The following is a 16,872-nucleotide window of genomic DNA, read 5'->3' as shown; positions in this document are numbered from 1 at the left end:
CATAATATTTTCAGGGACCAACTACAATAATTGGGTTTTCGTTGCAATAATTGTTCTGATGATTGCATTAACCAAAGTCAGGTAAAAAACCATTTGTGGAACACCTACAGTAGCAAACTAAATGCTAAACATCACTTGCAGTACAATAGATACCATTTTAAAATGGATAACTTGTATCCAAAGTAGCTCTTAAAACACGCATTCTTCTAAAAGGGTAGCTGCTTCAGGGGAGCTGATCTTTGTGAAATTTGTTGTTTGTCAAAAAACCAAGACATTATGTTACTGTACAAGATCTTTTAACAGGTCGGTTTTTCCTGTTACTCTTCGCGTTAAAGTTGATTCCTTTGAAGGCAAATCCTACATTTCCCCGTCCCCCCATAGCTGCAGATGCCAGGAACCCATATGGGGTCCACCCCTGAAAACTTCCTGTGCACCAATGCACAGGAATTTGGGGCTATTGGATCTACAACTAAATGGATCCACCAGGTGTTCCTCCGTGTAGGAATGCCAGGTACAATGTGGAGTGGCTGTGCTCATGCTCTGTGATCTGAGGAGGAAAATTTCCCTTTCCGCACGACCTTGTGAACTTCCCAGTGTACAGCACAGTTGTGCCCAGGCTGAGATTTCCTCTTTATGGATGTATTCTTATGCTGAGTAAAAGAGGTACAGTATCATATGTTTCTACATATCTCATGGTTTACTTCCCAAAAGTTGGATTCCTTTTAGGACTCAATAGTGTTTGTGTTTCTCCCCTGAGTAGCGGCATTAAGGTCAAGGAGAACTTGAGGTTGGCGTTGAGGTCAGGAAGATTTTCATTTTGTTTTTTTAAAATAATCTTTTGTTTACTGGATAACAAAACTGCATGTGTTCAGCATGGTGGGGAAAGCAACTTCATAAATAAAAATTAGCTTTTTTTTTAAACCTTGTGCTTGAATTACCAGCTTACCAAAGGCTCCCTCTGCTGCTATGGGAGTGGATGGGAGTGTGTTCTAGATCCATCTATCTGCATAAAGGTGTTTGGGAGATGTGAGGGGAGTAGCTTTAGCTCATTGTAAGTTGTTCTTTTCAGGGTTTATTTTAGCTTCACGGATTTTTGGGAACTTTGTCAAGGCCCTTCAGACTTTTGCTTACTGTTTGAGCAAGCAAGCAATGAAAGGCAGCCTGGTCTGCTGAGTAGGGCACTGCCCTGGGAATCAGGAGTTCTGGTTTCTGTTCCTGGCTCAGCCACTCACCTGCTATCCGACACTGAGGATGTCACTTCTCCTATGTGTAACTCTTTCCCCTTCTACTCCCTCATGTCTATTTAGACTGTAAACACTTCCATGCAGGGACTGTCTCTTAATATGTGTATGTACAGAGCCTAACATAATGGAGCTCCTCTGGGAACTATTATAATACAAATAATAAATAACTGCTTATAAATCTTTATCGTTAATTTGCTTAGCAACTTAAATGGACACGCCACTGTACTGTAGAAGATCAGTATCCTTCATCTAGCAGGTCTTATTTACAATCTAGAGGTACTGAACCATGAAGACACAGTACAAACAAGACAGAATACATACTGAGTGGGGAGTATCCATTACAGTTTGAAAGTTTAATGGAATAGCTGGGTTTCAAGAGTTTTCTTGAAGGTAAAGACAGTGGGAGCTTAGTATATTAGTGGGCAGACCATATATATTGTTGAATGGCAAATGCATACTGATTTCTAAGTACCCAAGATAGTTTTCTCTGCTATTATTTATTATTTGTATTGCCGTATTGCCTAAGGTAATCACAGTGTAAGACAAAAGACAACAGATGGATACAGACTGATGGGGCGCAAAAGAAACTGTGAGATAGTATTGGTCAGCGTAATAGCCGGTGGTATCAGCACACCAGCAGTCTAACCGTTGTCAAGGCTTTTGTAGGCATCTGTCACCTCTGCTCACTGGCCATGTCTGGGGATTAGCTCTGCCAGCCTGATGCCCTCTTCTCGCAGTTCCTCGGTCCGTCATATCGCTCTCTCACTCTGTGGCCCCTCTCTTGCTCCTCAGGAGTTACCGTGCCTTGTCTTCATGGCTTAGCCCTCTAGCCAAGTCGCAATAGTCCTCCCCTTCTGGGGTCCTATCAAAGCCTTCCACATCGTCCTGGGCAATTCTTAAATCCACTGCCATGGCTCTGCCACTCCCTCCGTGGCTAGAACAGACAGTCTCCAAGTTCACTGCGCAGATTGTGCCACTCATTCCATGCCTGGTAGGGGAACCCAGGCCCACTCCCGACACTGTGTTCAAGCCCAGGGGCCATATCTCCAGCAGCTAAGGTCTGTACTACCACAAACCTTCCTGTCACTCCCCTGGACTACTTCCTACCTTGCCTATTCTAGTCTCACATTCTCCACTCTTCTAGCTAAACCCATATCTCCTGGGTCTGCTAGATAAACCCTTGCACTTGAGTCCAAATCCCTTTCTCTCCCTCAACCCAGTGACAACAGCCCTCACCCCTGCAGCCTCCTTTCTGCTACGGCTCCCTGCCTTTATAGAAGCCCTGCCTTTTCCTGCACAGGTGAGCTGCCCTTGATTAGAGCTTTCCTCTTAGGCTGCAAACCAGGGGACATTTAGGCTAATAAGTTAATTGGCCCATCTGACCTACGTTGTCCCTTCCTTATCCCTCTTTGGGGACCCTTCTCACAAGGAGGTGGTACAATCCCTCCTATCACTGGGGATGATCAAACCTGTTCCACTGGACTATATTGAAAAGGGCTCTATTCTTGATACTTCCTAGTCCAAAAGAGAAATGGGGAGGGGGGGGAGAGAGAGACCATTTGTGGACCTCAGAATTTTGAACACTTTCATCCATGCTCAATGGTTCAAAGTGGTAACCTGAGCAATGAAAATTCCCTCTCTGGATCTGGGAGATTGGTTTGTTTCCCTTGACCTTCAGGATGATTCCTACATTTTGTGCCAGTCAAGAACCACTGCCAGTATTGTGTCCTAGCCTTCAGCCTTTACACCACCCAAACAGTCTTTACTAAGGCCCTATGGGTCGCCACAGCCCATCTTAACCAAATGGGAATAATTGTCTTCCCCTACCTGGACAATTGGCTACTGAATGGGCACTCATTTCTAGAGGCTCAAACAGCAACCAGAAAAGCCCTATCTCTTTTTCCACTCATTGACCTCCACCTCAACATGGAAAAATCTACCCTCATACCTACTCAGCAGATAGACTTTATTGGGGCCACTCTGGACTCCATTGCCAGGGTGTACTCACCCAAGGACAGATTTACCACTAAGTCCAACTTGTTTCAAAGATACAACAAAGCCCACAAACTAAAGCAGAGGTTTGCCTACAAATTCTGGGCCATATGGCAGCCTGTACGTTTGTGACATCCTTAGCAAGACTGTACTTTCAGAGTCTTCAGGCCTAGCAGAGACCCATTTATACTCCCATTAAGCACAGTGTATGCAAACAGTTGTCAGTACCTTGGAGGGTATTCATCTCTCTCAGTTGGTGGAAAGAACCATAAAAGGTGTGCATGGGAGTTCTGTTCCTGCAGCCTCCTCTCACAAGAATCATCATTACAAACCCCTCCTTAATAATCTGGGGCACATATTCCCAGGACCTCACAGTTCAAGGAAAATGGACCCTTTAGGAGGCTATTCTCCATAACAACATATTAGAGCTCAGGGCAGTTGGTTATGCTTTTGAACATTTCCTACTACACACTAGGGGCCACCTGATCAGAATAATGCTGAGCAACAGAGCAGCAATATATCAGTCATCCAGGAGGAGCAAGATCCCAATCCTTATGTACCTAATCCATAAAACTATCTAACTAGTGTATATCACACCGCATACAGATCTCAATGGTTTATCTTCTAGGACTAAAGTATACAGTGGTGGATTCCCGCAGCAGACATTTCAGCATTGATCACAAGTGGGAACTGAACACGGAGGTATTCCGAGAGATATGTCTTACCTCAGACGCCCACTGATAAATCTCTTTGCAACTCCATCCAATGCAAAGTGCAAATCATTTTGCTTGAGGGAAGGGCATGGATGGGAGGTGCTCTAATCATTCCTTGGCCTCACGTACTGCTATACATATATCCCCTGACTCCCCTACTGCTCAGGGTTCTGAACAAATTGAAACAAGAAAAAATAGTAGCCATCCTCCTAGCACTATCATGGCTGAGAGAGGAGTGGTTCCTAGAGTGTGTTCGCATGTCTCCGCCGACCGCCTCTCTGCCTTCCCCTGATGGTGATTCTTCTCACCCAGGAGTTGGGATTAATCACTCATCCAAATCTTTCGGCACTTCACTTTAAGGCGTGGCTACTAGATGGCTCTCTGATATAGAATGAGACATACATATGATACTGCTTCATAGCAAAAAACCTAAAACAAAGAAAACTTACCTCCCGCAGTGGAAATGCTTCGAGACTTGGTGCAGTCAATCTATACCTCCTCTTGAGTCTCATGTAACACACATTCTTGATTGCCTGTTCAATATAAAAGCCTCAGGATTATCACTGAGTTCCAGCAAAGTTCATCTAGCTGCTATCACAGCTTTTCACTTCCCAAATTGAGGGGTTTTCAGTTTTCGACCACCCAACCACGACAAGGTTTATCAAAGATCTCTTCAACTTCTTCCCCGCTGGTAAGGAATCAGCTCCACCCTGGGACCTCAACTTAGTCCTCAACACGCTGAGGAAACCCCCATTTGAACCTATGGCAAACTGTTCCCTCCTTCATCCGTTCCCTTAAGACTATATTCCTCATAGCCATAAGCTTGGCCAGGAGGATAGGGGAACTTGGAGCCTTATCCACTGTACACAGTGTTCTGTCATGACAAGATGATGCTATGTCTGCACCCTCGCTTCCTTCCCAAGGTTTCCTCAGAATTCCACATCAACCAGGAGGTTCAGGTACCGGTGTTTTTATCCCCAGCCTCACTCTTTGGGAGAAGAATCAAGCATTCACACACTGGATGTAAGAACAGCCCTTGCCTTCTGCCTAGACAGGACTAGGCCCTTTAGGGCTTCACCCAGGCTTTTCATCTCAGTTGCAGAATGCATGAAAGGTCAAGTGATTTCCACCCAAAGACTGTCCATATGGGTTGCACGATTCATCTTAACCTGTTACAAAACCTTAGGGGGTTGCTCTTCTCCAGGAGTCATTGCTCATTCCACCAGGGCTCAATCTGCCTCAGCACCCCTGCTGAAAAGCATACCCATTTCGGACATCTGCAGGGCAGCCACTTGGTCTTTGGTACACATGTTTTTCCAGCATTTCTCTTTTGTGACTGCTTCCAGAGCTGACATGGCTTTCACCAAGGCTGTTCTATGTTCTGTACTGAATCCACCTCCTCAGCACCCTCCTCTTTGATGAAGGTACTGCTTGGGTGCCTCCTGATGTGGAGCACCCACACGGACACTACTCAAAGAAGTCGGAGAGGTTACTTACCTTGTACAGCCACTGGAATTCTTTGAGATGTGTGTCCCAATGGGTGCTCCAGTATCCGTCCTCCTTCTCCTCTGCCTCAGAGTCTCTCATTGGACTTTGTGGTTGAGAAGGAACTGGAGTGGCAGCAAGTCCACCCCTCCCTATATGTCCTCATGTTGGGGCATGGAGGTGTCTAGGGCTCAAGCACTGACCCATGGACAGTGCTGATTAAAATTTCTGATCAAGAGTTCACTGGTGTGGGCACATCCTGACATGGAGCACCCCTAGGGGGACACATCTCAAGGATCTCCAGTTATTGTACAAGATGAGCAACCTCTCCTGTAAAGGAGTGATTTGAAGGAAAATAATGAGTTAACTGTGTGGCATTTACTGGGAGCTCCTCCCAAGCATGAGGGGCAGCAGGGGAGAAAGCATGAAAGCGCTTGTTTGGATATTTAACAAGTAGGTGATGGAGGCAACAGCACTGTGGGCCAATCGGAGGCAGGAGTCGACATTTCAATACTGACTGCAAGATGATAGACAGGGCAGGTGTAGACCATAAAGGGCCTTGGAAGTGAAGACAAGCATCTTATGTTATACAGGATACTGGAATAAATTATTAAATGATCACTTTGTAAGCACCAAGAGGACAATAGGGTGATGGGTAATAGCCAACATGGATTTGTCAAGAACAAATCATTCCAAACCAACATAATTTCCTTCTTTGATAGGGTAATTGGCCTAGTGAGGGAGTTCAGGAGAGATGGACTGGGACAGTGTCACTGGGGCAAGTGGAGGGGTTAGAGAAGGAGAGCAGCTGAGAAACTTCTGCATCTGTGACAGTGGAGGAGAAAGGAGAGAGTTGTGGTAGGAGAAGGGGGAAGGGAAGGAAAGTCAAAGGCAGAGAGAAGGGTACATTGTATTTTGTCAATTGTCTTCTGGAAGAAGTTGGTGTGATCCCGTACAGAGAGAGCAGAGAAGGAAGGTTGGGGGGGGGGGGGGTTGAGGACTGTCAAAGGTGGCAAAAAGGCAGCAGGGATTGTGGGCATGGAATTCAATTAAGTTGGAAAAGTAGAGGTTTGTTAGTGAGGAAGGTAAAACCAAACGAGGAAATAACTAATTTGTAGTGGCTGCAGCCAGCCTGATCATGAGGTTTCTGCCAGAGATTCTCTGCAGTGCAAGAACTGGAGTGAAGGAAGTGGATATTGCAGGTGAGCCAGGGCTGGGAGTTGGCAGGACAGATGTGAGCGAAGGGCAAACGTTAAAAGAGAATGAATGAATGGAGAGAATGAATGAAGCATGGAGAGAATCATCAGCCATATCAATGGAAGAAAAAGAGAGGTCAGGGAGGAGAAGGCTGAGAATGGACAAGAAGCTGAGTGACAAAGTAAGTGGGGAGAGGGCTGATGGACTGATGCTGAAAGAGAACAGGTAAGAGAGAGGGAACTCAGCAGCAATGAGATCTAGCAAGTTAGTGCTCTCTCATATGTAAGAAATGGAGGAGAGTGGAAAGAAGAGCCAAGTGAACACTCTAAAAACTTTTTTTGTGCTATTAAACTTCTACAGATGTGATATACAGTAACTTTCCTCCTCAGAGCTGCTTCTGTTTTTAATTAGACTGTCTTTGAAGAGGCCAGTTCAATATCTTGTTTAATAAGAGTGCATTCATATCTGTTGCAGAATGAATCATCTCATAATCAGTACTGACTGTGTCTTTCTCAGACTGCAAGTCCAGAAAAAGGGAAATTGTCTCTTGAATGTGAGCTGTATTTCTTTGCAAATCAGCGTCCTTTGGAAAAGGATCAGCAAATAATACTTTGCACTTCTATAGCACCTTCCACATGAAGATCTCAAAGCACTCTAATTAAGTCTCTCAAAACCCCTTGTAAGGCATGTTTGCTATCCTTTTTACAGGTAGGTAGCATGGAGCCAGAGCGGTGAAGTGATTTTCCCAATCATAGAATATCAGAGTTGGAAGGGACCTCAGGAGGTCATCTAGTCCAACCCCCCCTGCTCAAAGCAGGGCCAATCCCCAGACAGATTTTTGCCCTAGATCCCTAAATGGCCCCCTCAAGGATTGAACTCTCAACCCTGGGTTTAGCAGTCCAATGCTCAAACCTCTGAACTATCCCTCCCCAATGTCAAGTGGCAAGTTATTGGCAGGTCCAAGAACAAGACACAGGAGGCCTGATTCCCAGTCTCTTTCTCTAACCACTAGACAATACTCCTTGCATTAAAGACCCTCCATTTGTTAATGTCTAATGTGCTCAGTAGATAATGCCATAATCTAAATAAGAAATACTTCAGTCAATTCTGTGGGGAACAACAGATTGGGTTAGAAACAGGAGAACGTAGAATTTATGCCTAGCTGATTTTCTCAGCTTCATTTCTTTTCACTTTCAAGCTGTTTGAAGTGGCAAGATTGGTGACTTCTGAGTGGATTTTGTTTGACAAACAGAAAAGCTTGATAATAGAGCTGCTATCTTAATACAGATTAAGAGATTCTAGGATTCACTGTAATCAATCAAGTTACCCATATGGAAAAGTTGTGCAGAATAACATTTCATACTAAAATCTTCATATGTTGTGAATCATTGCATAGAATTTAAGATTATTACATCTCTTTGATAAAATTCTATAGGATGATTTTTTTAATTAAAAAAGGATGACATCTATAGTCATCCAAATGCACGTATTGTAGAACTAAAGGGGTCAGATCTTTGCCTATATCATGATGGCTTTGTGCTGATGGAGCAGCCCAAAACATTCCTAAACCAGCTTACCTGGCCACTGGAGGATCATCTTTGCATGGTGGCCCAGAGGCCAGCTGGAGCTCCTACAGCATGTGCCCTTCGGATGCATGAAGTGTGACCAAGACATTCCTGCACCTCATCAGTCTCTGGCTGCCCTAAAGGCCTTTGGAGCCACTGGCAGTGATAGAGTAAATTTAGAATGGCCCCAGGTTTGGGGAGGGAGGATATGAAGATGGCTTAGAGCTACATTTGCACTTGCAAGCACTCCTTAACTAGAACTGAGTATTGGACCCATAGCTTGGAAAGTTTTTTCTTTCACTCAGACATGAACATGGATTTTCTCTTGTGTTTCTAGTTATGTATAAAATTGTTTACATAGCTGTTGTCTTAGGGTTTTTCATTGACCTTATAAGATGCAATTGATCCCTGACTTTAATGATATACAGAATAAGCTGTTAAGGAAAAAGAGGCACAGTGAGTGCAATTCGTGTTGTATTCTCAATATTCTGTGTTCTCTTTAAAAAAAACAACACACTATGTGCAAGCCCACTTGTCTAATTGTTTTGGTGACAAAGTATTATCATTTTATGATTTTTTTAAAGAAACAAACAAAAAGGAAACATCTTTTAGCATTTATGTGGGTTATACTTTACAAGATGAAAGGTATTTTTCTACGAATTAAGGAAAACACTATTATAAAAACCCAGGATAAAACACTATTCTATAAGCCCATAATTATTATTAGTGGAATGTCTATTATACATTCCAGGCAAGTAAGTTGTGACCTGGTTCTTGTAAAAGATCTGTTTACAAAGATATAATGGATTTTCCACAGCTGCTTGACTACAAGTGCATCTTTAGTGAAGTATTTTCAGCAGCTAATATATTTACCACAATAGCATGTGTTTATATTTTTATCTTAATAAGTACTTGGAATATATCGAAAACGTTTATAAATCTGCACAAAGTTATAGGGCCATATTCAGCACCCATTACCCACCCAGCCCCATTGACTTCGGTGGGATCACACTGGATGTGAGCGGCAAATTTGACTTATACTGCCTATTTACATGGCACAAGTGCCAAAGGAATATGTTAAAATGAAACCCATCCCATCCCCAGATAACAGCATGCTACGGCATTTTTTCTTTTTGTATCTTATGTCTCCTTGTAAAGAGGATCTTCCTGTTTGACAGTATTATTAAATTCATTCTCTTTTCTCCCCCTCACCTCACACACTAAAATAGCAGTGAGAACAAACACAGTCTCATTAATGAGAAATGTATGTGATAACAGAAATTCAGAGCTCATTTATTCAGGCTCAGTGACATCCTAATCCAACTCCCATTAAAGTCAATGGAAAGATTCCCATTAACTTCAGTGAGAACTGGACTAGGTGCTGAATTATTATAGGATGTGATCAAAAGATACATATTTCAGCAAGAATGGTTGGGAATATAGAACTGTGCCGAGAGATTTTGCTTTCATTCTCTACAAAGGCATGAGACCTTTCATTGAGACCAAGCAAAATCAGAATAGCAAGCCTTAGAAACATAAAAAGTTTATTGAAGCCCTCATCATTTGATATAGACTGTTTCCAGAGCTCAGACATAAACATGTGAGAAATGTATTCACAAGGTTCTTCTTCGAGAGGTGTCCCTGTGGGTGCTCCACTGTAGGTGTTGGTGTGTCCCTGTGCCGTTGTTCGGAGATTTTTACAGCAGTACCCGTATCGGCCGCACATGCGCGGAGCCTGCCTCACATACTAGTCTTGTCTTAATAGTGCACATGCGCGGCCGAGCTCCTCAGTTCCTTCTCTACCGTCTCCAGCTGGAGTCCGACCTAGAGCAGACTCGTTAAAACTTTTTCTCTTACCCATTCTACATCCTTTTTTCCCCTTAGTTTAGCGCCCTAGTTACTAGATAAGTTCATCCCTTAAAAAAAAAAATTTTTTTTTGTTCCCGCTTGTTCCTCTCAGACTCCAGCTGACCCTAATATGCCTGGCTCCCCAGGATTTAAGCGGTGCACTACCTGCAGGGACGCCATCCCTATCTCAGATGGTCACTCCCAGAGTATAAAATGCCTGGGGGAGTCCCACATTCCTCAAAAATGTGCCCATTGTTCCAAATTAAAATCCAGGGCACGTAAAGACAGAGAACTCCGACTGAAAATGATTCTTATGCAGAAGTCACTTGGACCTGCTTCTGACCCAGGTACGGGCTTCTCAGTCAACCGCAGCCCTCCCGTCTCCAAAAAGGACAACAAAAAAGAAAACGCCTGCCTCCCTCATCCAGAAGGGAAACATTGCAAGCAAAAAGGTTGCTGGGCAGGTCTATTTCTTCTATGCAGACCTTCCCCCAGCTCAGCACCTTTGAAGCACTGGTTCCCCCAGCATCGCGCTAATCCCGCCTGTGGCTGTGGCGACAGCGCTAGCTCCTGGTGCTGAGGCTTCAGGCTTACAGTTGCCTGCCTATCTCATGGCACCGTTCGGCACTGCAATGGACACGGTGCCAGCACAGATGACCTTGCCGGAACAGACGCGGGCTGCGCTTATCTCCCCAGCACCTCCGACCTCAGCACATGCATTGAGCACTACGGTGCAGAGAACGTCAGTGCCAAATGACCCTCCAGCGCCACAGGCTCTCCTAATGGAGGGTTTATCTCACACAGGCTCTCCGGCACCGCAGTTCATTCATTCACCGGACCTATAGGTGTCACCTAACCTACAGTCACCTCTATTTGACACCTATTTTTCTCCGGACATTCGCATGCAGTCCGGACAGCTGTCTCCGGCTGTATCTCACTTTTCTAGTGATGAGGAAGCCATAGTGTAAGGAGACTTTTCACCATACCAGTTCTCCCAGTCACAGACCCAAATCAGCACTGATCACAGAAAATCTAGGTCTTCATTCATCAAAGACCTCCCTCCCTGGTACACAAACCCTTGGATGGCACCACCTATGCCCTTCCCCAGTCAGTGGCAATAATGGGGTCCATGGGCACCATATAAGTGATTCCACTATGATCGCCAAGATGCCAAAAATAGGAGCAATGCCACCTCGCCGCCACCAGTGCTACGAATGAGACACAACAAGCTGTTACTCCACACTTCGATGAACATGCTACACATGCTTCCCCAACCCTTGTGGAGCCCGTATCCACACAGGATGAGGCTATACTGTCTCCCCCACCAACACTGTCGGATGATTTCTTAAAATTTCAAGACGTCTTCAAAAGAGTCGCCAACGAGTTGAGGATTAACCTGGAGGAAGTTTCTGAAAACCAACATGAGTTGACTGACATCCTGCAACCTTCCTCCACATCCAAGATTGCCTTACCTATAAATCCAGCCATTATAGATCCTCCCAAAACCATATGGCAGACACCGGCTACTAGCACACCTACCTGTAAGCGTGCTGACCGGAAATATTTTATTCCTTCCAAAAGGTCTGAGTTCCTTTTTACTCACCCAGTGCCAAACTCATTGGTAGTAGAGGCAGCTAACCAAAAGAACAAACACCAGTTCCCAGGTCTACCCCAACTGATAAAGACAATAAAAGGCTGGACCTGCTTGGTCGTAAAGTGTATGCTTCGTCCACATTACAATTTCGGATATCTAATTATGCGGCCGTTCTGGCAAAATATGACCACAAAAATGACTTTATTGATGACATTCCAGAGGGCAAAAAACCATCAGCTTAAAGCCATAGTCTCTGAGGGACAAATCATCTCCCGTACCGCACTACAAGCTGCGCTTGATGCTGCTAATACAGTCGTGATGCGTCGAGCTTCATGGCTTTCATCATCTTCTTTTCCTTGTGAGGTTCAGAATACCATCGAAGATCTCCCTTTTGATGGTGAAAAACTATTTGCCAGTAACACCAACGGTGTGGTTCACTCCATGAAGGACTCGAGGGATGACATTACGGTCTCTCGGTATCCAAACTCCTGCAAATAGGAGGAGACAATATAGATACCAACCTTATCAACATCCACGCTACCCAACGTATACTCAACAATGTCATAGACCATATGAACAACAATGTCAGCTCCTTGTCAACCCCCTCCCACTAATAAGCAAATTTGAAGATGTGACCGAGGGTATAGAAAGCATCATCCCTACTTCAGTGCCCATTCCCCCCCACACCCTGTCCCATTTCAGGGACCCCTCTCACAAACAACTGCTCCACCAGGAGGTGCATCACCTCCTCCAATTAGGAGTAGTAGAACCAGCGCCTGACCAACACAGAGGAAAAGGGTTCTACTCCCATTACTTTTTAACACAAAATAAAACTGGGGGATGGCGACCCATTCTCAGATGCCTCAATAAATTTGTTTTAAAAAAAATACAAAATGGTGACTCTTGCAACCATAATTCTAGCACTGGAGCAGGAAGATTGGGTTTTCAGCCCTCGACCTGCAGGATGCTTATGTTCCTGTGACCATACATCCTGCCCACAGACGTTTTATTCACTTCGTTCTGGGCTCACAACACTACCAGTACAGGGTCCTACCTTTCGGCCTCTCGACTGTGCCTCGTGTCTTTTCCAAACTCCTTGCAGTCATAACAGCTCATCTCAGAAGGCAGGGAATCATAATTTTTACTTATCTTGACAACTGCCTTTTCAAAGCCAGGACCCTCCAAGAAGCCATTCAAACCACACAACGGACAGTTCAATGTTTCCATGCTCTTGGCCTGTGAATGAACAAAGAATATCCTCACTCACTCCCACCCAACAGCTGGAGTTCATAGGAGCACATTTCGACTCATGCAAAAGAATAGCATCTCTCCCACTCCACCTTTTTAACACCATCAACCTTTTCATTCCCAAGCTGTGCAACAGTCCACAAGTAGCTGCACGAGCTTGCCTACAACTCCGAGGCCACATGGCCTCTTGCACTTTTGTAGTCAGGAATGCTCACCTCTTCATGAGGTGTTTCCAAAGCTGGATTCCACTGTCTACAGACTGAATATCCATGGTCTGAACAAACTTTTATACATACCTCCCAGAGTCAAGGACTCCCTCCACTGGTGAACATTGTCTCACAACCTTTCCTCCAGGGTCCCTTTCTACAGGACATCCCGTCGGTTGTCATAACTACAGACCCATCCCTTACAGGATAGGGAGTACACATGCCCCAATACACTACCCAGGGGCTTTCGTCTCCTGCCAAGATGTCCCTTCACATCAACGTCTAGAACTCTGGGCGATACACAATGCTTGCCTCCAATTTCTCCCCTTCATACAAAACCAACATGTCAGGATAATGACCAACAACGTTGCCTGCATGTTCTATGTACACAGGCGGGGGGGGAGGGGGCGCGCGATCCCGCTCCCTTTGTACAGAAGCAATGAAACTGGTGTCTCAGACACAATGTCTGAATATCAGCTGCATACTTACCTGGCTCTCTCAATACCACCGCAACGACTTCAGTAGAAGATTTCCCATAGACCACAAATGGGAACTAAATGAGGATATAGTACTAGACATATTCCACAAATGTGGATACCCAACCACAGACCTTTTCGCAACTGCAGCAAACAAGAAATGCCCAAGATTTTGTTCCAGAGCAGGACTAGGCAACCACTCCTCAGGGGATGCGTTCATGTTCCCATGGATCACCGACCTAATGTATGCATTTCCCCGATACCACTCATACACAAATTATTGATAAAAATACGAACAGAACAAGCCAGGGTCATGATGATAGCCCCACATGGCCCAGACAGGCATGGTACCCTTTCCTTACCAAGATGTCACTTTTCGCACCCATCCCACTACCCTCCACCCGTATCTCTTGTCCCAACAACATGGTCTACTACTCCACCCCAATTTAACCATGTTACTCCTCAAGGTTTGGCTCCTTCATGGTTCTCTTATGCCGAGCGAACTTGCTCGGAGCAGGTTCGAAATGTACTCCTTCGTAGCACAACAAATTCTACATGCACCACCTGGCTTCATAACTGGACAAGATTTACACACTGGTGGGCTGTCAAAAAAACCACTCCTTTTTTCCGTGCCTCTCCTGCTAATCCTCGACTATCTGTTAGAGATTAAACTCTCTGGACTCTCCCTGAGTCCCATCAAAGTCCACTTGGCCGCAATTACAATGTTCCATGATGCCTTCGACGATAGGACTATCTTTGCTCACCCCATTACTAAGCGATTCCTTAAGGGACCCCAAACCCTATACCCAGACATCAAACCGCCTAATCCATCTTGGGACCTTCCCTTAGTCTTAACATGCCTAACCCAAAAACCATTTGAACCATTAGCCACATATTCCCTCCTACATCTCTCTATGAAAACTGCATTTCTGGTAGCAATTGCATCTGCGAGATGCACAGGAGAAATTGCAGCACTCATGGCAGATCTGCCATACACCATATTTTTTAAGGACAAACTCACCCTACGCTTACTCCCCGAAATTCTATCGAAGGTGCATTCATCTTTCCACATCAATGAGCCTATCCATCTTCCTACCTTCTCCAAAACCACATGCGAATTCCTTTGAATCTACGATGCACATTTTGGATGTGCGCAGAGCTTTGTCCTCCTACTTCAACAGGGCTAAAACCTTTAGGCGTTCCGACAAGCTATTCGTCCCCATTGCAGAACGCTCTATGGACTCATTTATCTCTAACCACAGACTTTCCAACTAGATCTCAAGTTGCATTTGTCTCTGTTATCAACTACAGAGTGTGATTCCTCCTACTTTTATCAGGACTCACTCCACCAGATCCATGGCGGCCTCTGTGGCCTTTCTACATAACTTCCCCCTTAAGGACATTTCCAGAGCTGCCATTTGGGCTTTTGAAAATACGTTTGCAAAACTTTACGCTCTTACACAGGGACCCATCACCGATACGCGTGTGGGCAGAGCTGTTCTATCTACTGCATTCCTTCCAGATCCGAAGTCCCTACCTCCTTGAAAGATACTGCTTTTCAGTCACCTACAGTGGAGCACCAAGAGGGACACCTCTCGAAGAAGAGGAGGAGCTTACTCACCTGTGCAGTTACTGACATTCTTCGAGATGAGTGTCCCTGTGGGTGCTCCACTCCCCACCTGCCTCCCCTCTACTTCAGAGCTGGGGCGGCCTCCGTTGTAGAGAAGGAACTGAGGAGCTCGGCCGCGCATGCGCACTATTAAGACAAGACTGGTATGTGAGGCATGCTCCGCGTATGCGCGGCTGATACAGGTACTGCTGTAAAAATCTCTGAACAATGGCGCAGGGGCACACCGACACCTACAGTGGAGCACCCACAGAGACACTCATCTCGAAGAACGTCAGTTACTGCACAGGTGAGTAACCTCTTCTTATACAATCAAATGGCCTTCCATCTGAGATTTGTCTATAGCGCATCTCAGTGCAGCATCTAAGCTCTGTCTACATTCTGACTGGGGCCTCTTCTACCTGTCACTATAGCATTATTATTACTAATGATGTTTATTACAGTAGTGCCTCAGGACCAATCAAGATCAAGCCCCACTGTGCTAGGTACTGTACAAACACAGAGTAGCAGATTGTCCATGCCCTGAAGAGCTTCCAATAGATAAGACAGACAAAAGGAAAGGGATGCAACATACAAAAAGAGCAATCAATGTGATGGTGGCAAATATCATTTTAGAGACCTGTTTTGTTTTTTTTTAATTTTGTGAAGTTTCTATAGGAAGTGATTAGCGAAATGGAAAGACAAGACAAGGGAATGGAACAGGGTCATTGAAGGGATGGGAGGCCAAGGGGAAAGAGCAGGGGAGAAGAGAAAGAAGGAGGGTCTGAAAGTTAGGTGGAGGGAATCTGAAGGGAAGCAGTTGGGTGGATGACTTCCATGACCTCTGTGGCAGACTCGCAGCCTTACTAATAAATACATGATGGTAAGCATCACAAGAAAAGAAGCAGTCTATTTCCAATTCACCAACATTAAAAACAAAAAATTAAAAAAACACCACACTTGGAATAATTATATGGATTTCCTTAAGTTGGATTCCTGTGCTTCGTATATAGAAATGCATTTATACTACTGCTGGTGCAACAAAGATATTAAGGGAAATACTGCCTTTCCCTTCTATATTAATTTACATGTTTGCTGTCTCATGTAATCATAACAAGGCTGCTAACATTATGTAAAATTTGTTTATGCTAAAATGCTGAAAAATCCCATGTTCTATGGCTCAGTGAAATTATCATATGGAAACTTACTCTGTTGCATATGGATTTAATGAAGACCAGCACAGGAATAAATTCATGTTTATGTTCATCTTAAAATATATGTATTTACATCATAAGGAATTGCCCATTTTTCTCTGTAGGTGCCAGCTTGCGTGATGACATCAGTAAATACTTCTGGTTTCATCATACTCAAGGGGACACAATGACAGTTCAGGATCCAAGCCAGATGAATCTCTGTGCTGCTGTTTGGACTGTCGTCTCCTATGTAATTGCTGACATGGAAGAGATGTTGCCAAGGTAATAAAAAAGCAAGAAAGAAGACTTATATTCTTCAGTCCACTAATGCATGTGGTCCACAGCTGTGGGAAATTCCTTTTCCATCCTGGTTTTTGCTGATTTTTGTTTTTGTTCTCTGACCTCAAAGCATTCCTTTTACATGGTCCTGTTTACTGATTTAATGCCTTCCATTTGTGATTTTATTTCATGTTTCTTCTATTAAGTATTTTTACCCTCTAATCAA

General features: G+C 44.5%; 1 protein-coding gene across 1 annotated transcript in view; it reads left to right on the top strand.

The window, feature by feature from the left end:
* Nucleotides 1-16,653, top strand: part of CPQ (carboxypeptidase Q) — a 273,989-nt gene extending 257,336 nt beyond the window's left edge. The window contains exon 8 of the mRNA XM_065399948.1: nt 16,493-16,653. Within this exon, the coding sequence (XP_065256020.1) occupies nt 16,493-16,653 (161 nt within the window). The remainder of the gene's footprint in view (nt 1-16,492) is intronic.
* Nucleotides 16,654-16,872: the final 219 nt, after the last annotated feature.

The sequence above is a fragment of the Emys orbicularis genome, chromosome 2 (genome assembly GCF_028017835.1).
Source record: "Emys orbicularis isolate rEmyOrb1 chromosome 2, rEmyOrb1.hap1, whole genome shotgun sequence".
Classification (NCBI taxonomy): Eukaryota; Metazoa; Chordata; order Testudines; family Emydidae; genus Emys; species Emys orbicularis.
The sequence above is the reverse complement of the archived record's forward strand: the minus strand, read 5'-3'. Positions and strand labels throughout refer to the sequence as shown.